This window comes from Symsagittifera roscoffensis, chromosome 6 (assembly GCF_963678635.1).
Source record: "Symsagittifera roscoffensis chromosome 6, txSymRosc1.1, whole genome shotgun sequence".
Classification (NCBI taxonomy): Eukaryota; Metazoa; Xenacoelomorpha; order Acoela; family Convolutidae; genus Symsagittifera; species Symsagittifera roscoffensis.
In genome coordinates, this window is record NC_087067.1 from 60,351,003 (window position 1) to 60,363,324 (window position 12,322).

The window sequence follows — 12,322 nt, forward strand, 5'->3', positions numbered from 1 at the left end:
CTGTCCCAAGACCCTGTCCCAAGACCCTCGTCCCAAGACCACTGTCCCAAGACCCTTGTCCCAAGACCCTGTCCCAAGACCCTCGTCCCAAGACCACTGTCCCAAGACCCTGTCCCAAGACCCTTGTCCTTGAGACTGTATCAAGACTGTTCTGGTCCAACACTGTCCCAGTATTGCACTGTCCCAAGACTGTCCCCAGACTGCTCTGTCCCAAGACTTCTTCGGTACTGTCCCAAGACTCGTCACGGAGTGTCTGGATATCGGATCTGTCTCTTCTTTGTTGTAGGGTCTTCTTGATTCACCGTACCTTGTACCACCACTCAAGCTCTAGTAAAATTTCCCCAAAAACCCTCTCTTAAAAGCCAAGTGCTGACCCCCCTTTTCTTTTTGGTTATTTCTATTTCAATGTTCCAAGCAACTTGAGACCAAAACCTGTGCGCAGGTATCTTGTGATCACCTGTTCGTATAAAACCAAACACCAATCCTCACCAAAATGCAACAGAAAATCCAAGTTAGAAGAAGTAATAAAAACAGAAAAATGAGCCCACCTGAAATTCAAAGGTGACCAATGTCTACCTTTCGTCAAAAAAAAATGTCTGGTACCTAATTGCCACGCGTTTTCCTCCCCCCACTAGTGATCTTATGGGGTGTCACAAAAGCTGTCTATATACGGTCCCCCCTACCAAACCAACCAGCGTACCAGTCTTAACTCTAGTTAAATTTCGGATATCCACCTATTATTACCAACGCGTGTTATGTCTAATGTAACTAAATCCACGATGTCGACTAATTAGTTACTCTAGTTTCCCCCCCTTTTTACAATTTACAACCGCTCACCTCTAACCTAACCAACCCCCCTTCTAACCTCCCCCCTTTCTAGCCCCCCTTCTTAAGCCTAAAAATTACCTTAAGCGCCGGGTGCTAGACCTCTCAAGAGAAAACCGTAGACCTGTTTCCAGGCCTGCTTAAGTAAAAACGTTCCTCAAAACAGGGGGAATTTCGCTTATCCAATTTTACACTCATCTCCTATAATGTAATGTGGATTTTAACGATACCCGTTGTGCCCAACTTGGGAACTCGAGAACTGTCAAATCCTTCTTGGCTGCTTTCCTTCTCGACTGATCACCTGTTCCAGTCCAGTCTCCTATTGGTACAGCTCAAGTGTTCCTGAACCAGTTTCCCACTCGGCCGGTCACCTCTTCCAGTCGAGTCTCCTATTGGTTCAGCTCAAGTGATTCTGAACTACCTTCCTACTCGGCTGGTCACCTCTTCCAGTCAGGTCTCCTTGTAGTCCAGCTAAGTTCCAAGCTATCTGAAAACCCCTGACAACGCCCCACACTCGGGCACTTTATTAAGGTTACTGGGTTAAATTGCTAGGTTGATCGAAACGATCGAACTTGTAAAACAGTATGGGTATACTCTTTAATTAATATAAAGGTTTGATCCAACTGATCTGGTGTCAAAGTCACTGTCTTTTTTCGTTTTATGGTTTTTGTTCCTTTTTCTATTATTTTTTGGTTTTTGTTTCGCTTTTTGTCTTTTTGCTCGTGTTTTTGTCCCCCTAGTTGCCCCCCTTTACTCGGTTAGCTAAGCCTCGTTCGGAGAGCGTACCAGGAAATTTTCTCGAGTTTTCTTAAAAAGCTATCACGGTACAACCGGAAGGTTTGCACGTTCCTGTCGAACCGTACCGCCGGTACTCTAGAATGGGCATTCAGCCCGAAGCTGTCTCAAGTGGGTTTGACTCCGTAGTCTTGATGTCGTAAACACCCAGGAGCGCCATAAAAACACTATGTAACATTCGTCTACTGCAGTCACACATGAGGCTTAAGAAAAATAGGCCCTATAACTATTGGCTCAAGAGTCAGGGACACTATCTCTTGTGTTTTTCCACCTCAAATCAGTCGGAGCCAATTCGGTTCGCTTGTGACATGAGACTACGACCCGCTACTGCTTAAGGCTACTACCAAAATATCCCCCCACTCTAGAATTAAGAACGTCCCCATACTTAGGTCTCAAAATACCCAAAATACATGAACGCCGTTAAAAACCGGGTCGGAACAATCCGTTAAGTTACTTTTTATTAGACAGTGGAACTTTGATCCATTTCAGATGGATCAACCTAAAACTCGCCTTACCTCAACATAACAATCACAGTATACACTCTATAATTTAAATGTGTACTCACATAGTAGCACGCTCAAGAATTGGGAAATAATCCAGTCGGCAATTAACTCAAGAATCAATAAGGTAACTAAGATGAGTTTAATGTCTGTCAGTTTTAACAACAAAAACAAGTTTATACTCTAGACTGCAAGTTCTCGTGAACCTTTGGGACACTCTAGCTGTCCACCTTTCCACCGAAGGTTCACTCTGGTCCAGTTAATAATAGTACTCCAATCACAACAATCCAGTTCGTGGGAATGCGCTCCTCTCTGTTTCAGATGGGACAGCTCTACTCTAGATTATTATTGCTACTGAAATTGCGAATAGCAATTTCCCACTGATTTTTTCTAGCAACTTTCCCGCGATTGTCACTTGATTGTTCTGACTTCTCTTTTTTGATTTTCAGTTATCGCGAGAAAATCGTGCATGACAGGCTCCATTCGAAGTTTTGAAAAATTAAATTTCACTCCAAAATCAAGTGTTTTTTGCTTCTCTCAAGGTCAAACTTCCAATTATGACCGACTGGCACACATCTCAATTGGCTTTTCTTTGCTGGCCATACTCTTGCTTCGTGAATTGGGGTTTTGCCTGTTATACCCCCATCAAATTTGGTCTTGATTTTTATTATTAGACAGTAATGGTATAGTAGAGACGATCCGTTTTCGTGTTAGAAATGATGTATGGAAACGACGTTTCATTTTATATTTAAAGATGAATTTTTTCTAGATAAAAATTGACAGCATTTTGGAACTGATTGACTACAACTGGACAACTGACCACTCGAGCTCAGCCCCAAGTGATTACGTAACTGAATTTATAAGAAATTTAAAATGTTAATTCAAGCGTTTTCGCACATTTTGTTAATCAGGATTAAATTTTTTTACAATATTTACAAAACGATCAAAGATCTGAAAAATGAGAAAACCCGCAGGTACAGGTTATTACCCGCACTGAAATTACATCATACCTCAAAAACATCCGGATGACGAATGAGAACACACTGAGCAACGTAGTGGCTCTATGATTTTATTGCATATTTTCGAGCTCAAATCTGGTTTATATTGACATTTTTCTAGAATCTTTACAATTTTTTTTGCACAAAATCTGATTTACAATGATTTTCTACATTTTTGTTGCATATTTTTGGGCACAAAATGTGATTTACATTGACCCATTTAATCATTTGTTTTTATAAATTTTTGCCCAAGATCTGATTTGCAATAATGATTTACTATGATTTCATTGAATATTTTCGAGCTCAAATCTGGTTTATTTAGACAATATTCTTGAGTTTGTACAGATGTTTTTGCACAAAATCTGATTTACAATGATGATATTTGGTATTTTTGTTGCATGTTTTTCGTGCCGAAAATCTTGTTTATGTTGATGATTTTCATGATTTGTGTCGTTTGGTTTGAATTCAACTTTTGCATTGAGTTTTCAATTAGCATGCTTTTACGAAGAAAAAAATCAGTTCTTCTGACAATTTAATCAATTGTTTTGACAACATAGTCAATTTTATGGCGATAGCATTAGTTTTTGTTGCGGTTTTATGGCGAAAACAATAGACTTTATTGCAATTTTATGGCAAAAACAAAAGATTTTATTGCAATTTTATGGCGAAAGCAATCAATTTATTGCAATTTCACGGTGATTTCAGGGCAAAAAAAATTAGATTTTATTGAGATTATGTGGAGATAAAAATACATTTTAGTGGAATTACAAGGCAATATATTCTTGATGAAAATAATCTATTTTCTTTCTATTATAGAAAATGTTGCTTAAATTGGTTACACATAATCGATTATAATGGCAATTTTTTCGGCAATATTTTCTCAATATAATCTATTTTTTTCCGAGAAACTTCGGTGCGGGTAATAACCTTAAATCTAGTGTTCGAAATTATCTTTCAAATTGGCCAATAAACCTAATATAAGCGTAAATTTAACATCGATATCTGCTAAAAACCAGGCCAGTCTGAATGTAACTTTAAAATTGGCCAAAAATCATAACTTATGTTAAAGTTCAACCTTGAAAGTTTAATGAAAATTTAATATCTAGTTTGAATTTAACTTTAAAATCGGCCAAAAACCATAAATTTAACGTTAGTTTAACCGAAAACCTTACATCTAGTTAGAATTAAAGTTCGAAATTTGTCAAAAAATTTACAAAATTTTGGAGTTGGGTGTTTAGAGTTTTGTGAAGCGAGAGACGAAAAAGAGGGTAGGTAAGGATGCCGGTGATGTTGGCGGGAATAGCAGAGACTCTGGTGCACAAGTTTCTGTTCGAGTTATTCATGCACACCATCAAAAACAAGAGGAAGATCATTCAACCACGGGACTTACTCGGTAATAGATTTGGATCTCTTTAATTATTGTCGCCCTTGGGGTGCCTAGTAACGAGTTGCCACCATTATAAAGAAGAATATATACGTTTTCAATGGTTAAGCATATGGTTAAGCATATACATTTCAATGGTTAAGCATATATACATTTTGTACCTAGCAAAAAATCTCCCCACTTTTGCAAGGGGGTATAGTTGAAGAGATCCCCATTTTAAGGCCACCTTTTTGACTAAATTCCTCTTTTTTGCCGATTTACTTTCGACTTTTCTTTCGAATTATTCGATAAAAACATTTCAAAGCTTTTTTACTCCTCACCCCACTGCATAGTATCTATTTTTTTAGGATTATGCATATTTTTAGGGATTTCTCCTTATCAGCTATGAAGAAAATAGTATCTGATATGAATTGATTATTATCAGAATAGTTATTGATTTGTTCAGCATTCAAAATTTCATGATTAGATTTTCACTAAGTTTAGGTAGTTTTCAAAATTGAAACTCAAAGGCCAAAGTTCTCTGCGTTGTGGGGAGAATGGAAAAAATCCAATTTTTGTATATTTTGCCATTTTTCACACCAAGTTAGAGCCTTCTCCGATAGATAAAAACAGGATTAGCAAAGAGAGTGTTAATAAAAGTCTGTTGTAGGTCAAATAATGAGCTCAGAATATAGTTTCCGCTACATTTTCAAACTATGGATGGTGAAAAAAAAATTGTTACACCAGTTTTCGTATGTTGCGTCGTCGACCATCTTTTTCGCCGATGAAGTTGAGTTCTTGAAAAGTTTGACCTTTTTTTGCAAAACTTTTTTGAACACTTTTTAGGCATAAACGAAGTTTTTAGGCAATTTCTGGGCGGTTTTGACCAAAAATGGCGTATGGATAAAATTGAATCAAAAGGGGCACCGCCCTCACGAACCCGAACCCCCCTACGCCCTAAACCCGGACCTGATTATTGTTCGTCTTCATTTCGGCAGGTGTAACCCTTCTCGCTTTGATTCTAGCCGCTCTCGAGGGGTGCGAACATCTGCACATTCTCAAGATCAGATTCTCCCCAAAACTGCCTGGCGCCGGAGTCATCCCCCCTCGCTTTCTCGACAACCTGGACCTAAAATCGCTTGCCAATACAACCAGTCTGAGTCCAAAAATACCTTCCCTAACATCTGGAAAAAATTCTAAGTCAGTTCCCGGTGCACCGAAAAAGAGTCCCAAAGTCCGTTCTCGTAAGTCCGAAAAGACCCCCAAAACCCTTCCTCGTTTGTCCGAAAAGAGCCCTACAAAGATCGATGACATGGATGAAGAGATGGAGTTTCCTATTACCCCGGAAGCATCAGATGATGAAGAGCCCCCGAAATGGGATGTTAGTTTCCAGAATTCTTTTGTCACTGTTAAGCATATTTATAGAGAACTTACGTCAAACCCTCCTTCCACGTCTCTCAGTGGTAAGGTCCTTAAACACATGAATTTTCCCTTTTTAGCCCTATTTATGGCCGACCAACCCTAAAAGTGAATTGCGGCATGCTGTTTAATCCATTTAAAACTATGCAAAATACATCACTTTTTTTTACTTGAAATAGCGCGTGTAGGGATAGCTTTTGAGAAAAAAAATAGAGTATTTGTTTGACTTTTTTATTAAGTTCTTTTAATAGCGCAAACTTTTTTCAATAGAGCTTAATAGACAGTTAAAGTTTTGATCAACTTGTGGAATTTTTTTCGCTTGGGTAATTTTTCGACGAAACATTTTTTCTAACGAAACAATTTTTACAGTTTTGGCTTTGACTCAACAATGCGAATTAAATGCGAATAAACTAATCCAAACCTTGTCTCAATAAACCCAAATAGTACGTTGTACTTGACTGGATTTTGCTTGCTGAGGGTAGATTCTCAAAAAATAAAACTGCTCAGAAATTTTGTTTTTTTTTAAGATTCTTTTTTAAAAAAGCAGTCGCTGATTCAGACACTGCAAGCACTGCCCTGATACGAGACCTCTTGTTGATCCAACTTTCGAAGAACATGACTAAAATTTTTTCCTACCATCTGAAAGATATTGTTGTCTATAGCTCAAATATAAAACAAATTTTCACCAGTCGTCATCTTTTTTTTTGGGATATGATGATTTTCAAATAGGCAATTTGGCCATTTTGGGATAACTAAACCGCAATAAGTTGCGCTCTTAAAACACTCGCAAGCGACAGAATGAATTGTTCTAAATCAAGTTAAGGCAATCTAATCTTATTATCAGGATACCAGACGCTAAATTGTTCTTTGCATTTTAGAAATAACATATAATAAAGAAGAAAAGAAAATTAAAAAAATTACTTGTCCAATTTTCAATCAAAGTCAATTGAATTGGTCTTAAACTGCATTTAAAACATTCAGTGATTAGCTACGATATACAAGCAGTCTTGCTTTATTTGATTGGTGAAGTGAAACAGTGTTGTGAAACCCTGAAAACCCCAACTGCCATTCAAATATTCTGATGTAGTGTTTTGTAGATTTCGGGGATTATTTCTCTAGGTCCGTTCACCCACTCTAAATTAACGGCGCCGCAAAGTGGTCCCCTTGGTAATGAATTTAGCGGGGCGACCGAAGTTCACTACTATCCACAATTGCGAAAGGTTTAAGTTTGTGGCAACTATTCTGTACTGTATTCTGTTAGTTGCCCCTTTTTTTAGCTGCTCTTGAGGCTGTCTCGAACACTCTCGCCGATCGCAAGAATTTCCAGTAGTAATTAATTTCATTCAGATAAATATTGGTCTAAATACAGAAGGCTCTAGGCGGCCCGAGTACAATCTAGTAATCTAACCAAAAGGAAAAGGTCCGCGATCAATTAACACAATTGCCTAATTGCAAATCAAATTCCAAATAATTTAGCCAACAATTCTATCTTCTTTACAGAATCCTAATTATTGAATTACCCACAGTCATTCCACACTATTACTCAGTCCGACCTGCAAATTTAATAGTGTCACTAACGATAACTATTTCTTTGAGGTACTTTGACTGATCTCTTTACTTCGCAATTCCTGATTCTCTAACTAACTGAGAACCAACCGCTCGCTCTCACGGCACAATTGTTCTCTAAGTAACTGAGAACCAACTACACTCACTAGTAACTCACACTGTTCTGCCTAAGGGTAGGCTGGTTGCTATTCTCTATAATGTTTGTCTATTTGAGTTTTAGTTATAGTTGAATTATGTCGTCCGTACAAGTCATGACATTTACTTTGGTACCCATTTCGCAAAGTCTTAACAACATTCTTCCTCTGATGACACTAGTCATAAATTTCAAGTTCAATATAGGTGTCTCTAATTAAGTTGTGCAAATATCAAGTCCAATTTCACCTCGACACTGAGTTATGTTTAATTCATCAATCTCCCAAGGTTTTTATTTCATTATCCCATTAACGTTCCGACCTCCAAGGGGTAGGGAAAGACCCTTTTTCTGGATTGCTAACTCATTCTAAGCAACTACAATTCCGATCTACACTCTATTCAAATTCCGAACTTCTAGCTATCAGGGGAACGTAATTCGCTTAATAGGGGCCGAGTCGTGTCAAAAAGCCACGTCCGGGTAGCTGAGTAAATACTCCTTTCGTTCATACTATTTAGGCGACCTATTTTTGTTTAGTCAGATTGAGTTTTTTTAAATAGTGCATTCGCCAAGCTAAATTGAACCCAATATTTGCCAAGCTCTTTTTAATTGATTCCACTAATTTAATCATACAATGTATAAGTTATATCTCTTTCAGCTTCTCATTTACTTCCCAATATGTAAGTTCCCTCCCAATTATTAGTAAGGTGACCAATTGCCGTTCCCAAGGGTTGGAGTCGAATGAATACGCCCCTTTCCGGTGTTAATCCCGAGGTTTTTTATGCAATTTTGGTCCTAAACGCCCAAAGGTCAGTGAGAGGTCACCCCGGGGTCAATCTCCTACATTCAGTTTTAGAATCCCGTAGGAGTCCTACCTACCAAGTTTCGTTTTATTTTGTCCATTATCACTTTTTACGGGAAAAAGCTATAAACACCGGAAGGAGCCGTCGGAGGGATTTTACTCACAAGGGGTCTTTTTTCGAGGCTGAGTTGAACTGCCTATCGCCGCCATGAAATCAATATGCCCCCGGTCATTTTTTGCGTAAATTGTCTGTTTCCGGTTTCAGGGGTAATTTTTCCAAGTGCTAATAACTTCAGGTTCAACCGCCGGATATGGTTCAAATTATACTACATGATGTATCTCGTTACTACCTATAATGTCCTTAAGTTATAGCTCCCTGCGTTCAGTGGGGTCCAATAAACGACTTCCGGAAGTCGGGGTGGGGACTATTTGCATAGAGAACAGCTTCCCTCAACTAGTTCTATAACATACTATATTTTAGTTCCATTCCAACCGCTAGTTACCGAAGTCTGATAGGGCCATTTGGACTTCGGGGAACCGTTATCACTTGGTCCCGGGGGGTCCGACATCTAGATTTTTGCATGCCCGCGGTCAAATCATCTAGTGATCGTCAGTAGTATATAATGGGGCAGTTCAGTCGGGGGGGGGGGGGGGGGGGGTATGCTGTGCGGGCCCCCATGTATTAACATAGGCTATAGAGTATCCGGTCCGCACCCTATGTATTAACATAGGCTATAAAAATCCCAATGTATTAAGATAAGGAATAAGTTTCCCAATGTACTAAGATACGAGGTTTCAGATGGTAAGAGTCAGAAAAATTTTTGTCGCCCGAATTTTTTGAGCTCGGTTTTTGCCACAACTTGCGTTTCTTAGTCAACTTCTACGATTTGTGATATGAAAGGGCTAACTTGTCTTACATAAATTCGGTATGGTAAGTTTCAGAAAGTTTTTTGAAATATTTTTTAAGTCTTACTTGCAAATACATTTTTATATTGAAAAAAGATTTTTATATTAAAAAATCGAAAGTTTTTTTTTGGATGGTAAGTTTCAGATGGTAAGTTTCGACAAAAATAAAGTTTCGATTTTGAGTATGGGATCATAAACTAATATATCACAGAATACTTTTTTTTTCTCGAAAGAATCTTTTAATTTCTCATTTCATGTTATTTATTTTCCCTCAGGTTTTCTGGGGAAAATTGTCAAGAGGGGATTATCTTTGACAGGTTAGTTATTCCGCTCCACGGGATATCAGGGGAGTTTTGACAGCTCCTCACGGTTGATTACTTTTATATCCCACTTAATCTTTTTTCCCCAGATTATCTGGAGAACGGATGACAGGTTCATTACACTTATTAACTTTATGACTTATTTTATCTTTTTTCACATAATTATCTCACTTATTTTTACCTCAACTGGTTTATTTATTCTGTCATATTTCTTGCTACGATTCGTTTCAGTTCTCATTCATCACATTGTTTTAAATCTTTAAAAAATTTTTGAAATTTCCAAATTATAGTAAGTATAGAGAAAAATATAGTATCATAATTTTTTTGGGTCTGATATTTTTGTGTAATAATTTTTCCATCTTTCTCAGAGTAAACTTTTAAGAAAACTATACAATTTACTAGAAGTTGGTTACAAGTTTTGTAAATTTATATACTCTATCGTTAATTCTTTCAATTGGTGGACTACAACATCCATATTTTATCACCATTCTCCGTATTTAATCAAAGGGTTTAGTTGCTAAGATAGTTTTCGTAAAAAATTTAAGGAATTTAAAAAGTTAATTTACACTGAATAAATTGCGTAGAAACCACACAAATTATCAGTCTTCTGTAGCTTTCGAGAAACCATTCGTGGAAACTTTTTCGTCAAAAAGGGGTAAGTTGATCTCTTTCTTCCCAAAGAATCTGCAAAGTAGTAGCTTTTATCCAGTCGAGCAATAATAATCCAGTGTTCTCCTCTATCATTGCTTGGGGCTGAGTTAATAATTGCAAAAGAGTATTTTGTTAGTTGAGGTACTGTATCAGAAGGGTATGATCCCATGTACTTGAACCTGAGCTCTGGAATTCTTTCAATAAATTGCAAAAGTGAAAAATTATCCATCTTTGCAATTGTAGGCTGATTTACAGCTAAAAATGAAATTGATAGTTTGATAGTGTACTTTAGGTTAAAAAATGAAAAAATAATGATTTACACACATTTAGGAATTGAATCAACAAAGTCCCATACACAAGCTTTAAGTAGTGGGCAAAGTTTATTGAACACTGTTATACAGTCTAGGTTGAAGTGTCTCGGGTTTTCAACTAAACAGCATTCTTTCTCTATTCTTTCTGGAGCTTTAGGTCTGAAGAGAAACAAAATAGATAGTACAGAGATTATAATAAAGAAAAGTCCCAAAAAAGTTACAATATTTTTATAGGAACCTGAAAACTCATAAAATTTAAACATTTTTAGCGACTGTTCCGAATTTGTCATTTTGAATATTTGATAGTCTTTCTCCCAAGACTATCACTTCCGTTACTTGCTCCAAGGGAAATTGGAAAAACATTTCTAATCTCAAGCTTTCTCCACTAAATTTTGCATAATGCATCTGTTCAGCTGCATCCTGCAGTGAAGTCAAGTCGAAAACTAGAATATAGTGATTTTGAAAATTTTCCATTGGAAGAGCTGGAAAATCTTTGTTAAACTGCATTGCTTTCATTGTTGTAACATAGGGACGGCAAGGAGAAGTTGTATCTTATGAAATAATTGCTCTTCCACCCCGAAAAATTCTAAGCTCTCTTAAATGAAATTGTTGATAATTGAAAGGATTTTCATGAAAAGATCCCGCAACAGCCGAATTTGTATTCATTGCAACAGCTATCCTTTTTGGGGCATTATTGAAAACATTTTCCTGAATAAACTGGTTTTGACGAGATGGAATGATAAAGGTTCTTGCTATAGTTTCCATGTAATTGTAATGAGCAGGTCGCCTTTCCAGATTCCTTTGCAAATTTTGATGATTAGATTCAGCTACTAAAATTCTTCTTGTAAACAGTGAACAATCGACAATGTTCAGACTAACATTTGGATTATCAGACAGCATGTAAAAATTAGGTCTAGCTCGAATAAGTTTAATTCGAACGTTGGTTTTTGGTATCAATAATTTTTCACAAGTAAACAAGTCAATGGCTACCCTGCCAAAAGTGAAAAAGTTATCCCTGATCCTAAAGCATTTGCTCTATCAGTGAATTGATACATATGAAATGCTTCTGGATATTCTTAGAAACTATACCCATGACGAGCAAGTATTCCTTTATTACTCATTGCCGACGGGTTGAATTCGTTGGATATTTGTGCTTTATGAGGATATAATCCATTGTCGTTGTAAACCATTGTATTATTAAAATAAACTTCACAATTGGAGAATAGAGAATGTAGTCGATTGTTTACATAAGTTAAGTAAGTTTGTGGTTACTCATCTGAATCTTCCTCCGATTTTGCTTTATATTCTGCTTTTTCTTTTTTAAATGTTTCAAAGAATCTTCCTTTGAATAATTGAAGCTTTAAACTGAGGTGGGTATCGCGCATATCCAAATAAAGATTACGGTCCTCCTCAAATTCAAACTCAATACTGCTTTCATCAAGAGAAGTACTGGGAAATACTTCTTGTGTGTATGATGAATTTATTGTTTCCAAAACTGGGACTTCATCAAAAATCTCCAAGAAGAATTTGTAAACGCTCCGTACCGAAAATGACTACTTTGATTTACACTCATTTTATCTTGTCAAAAATGTCTTTGCGAGAGCGACTGATTTTTGAATTACTTTTTCGAGAAATGGTTCTTCTTGTTCTACGCTTGGATTTCTTTTTTCCACCTCCCAGCTGTTTTTGAACTGTTTTTGTTCCAACATCTTTTGCAAACGTTTTGAGTTTTTTTC

At 37.0% G+C, this 12,322-nt stretch overlaps 1 protein-coding gene across 2 annotated transcripts in view; it reads left to right on the forward strand.

The window, feature by feature from the left end:
• The first annotated feature begins 2,818 nt into the window (after positions 1-2,818).
• LOC134847678 (uncharacterized) overlaps positions 2,819-12,322 on the forward strand; it is a 42,555-nt gene continuing 33,051 nt past the window's right edge. The window contains exons 1-3 of one of the 2 annotated variants that reach the window (XM_063864844.1): positions 2,819-2,967; positions 4,357-4,511; positions 5,507-5,862. In XM_063864844.1, coding sequence (XP_063720914.1) covers positions 4,397-4,511; positions 5,507-5,862 — 471 coding nt within the window. In that variant the 5' untranslated portion in view covers positions 2,819-2,967; positions 4,357-4,396. Of the gene's footprint in view, positions 2,968-4,273; positions 4,512-5,506; positions 5,863-12,322 lie in introns of those variants that run through there. The other variant, XM_063864845.1, reaches the window with a different exon arrangement.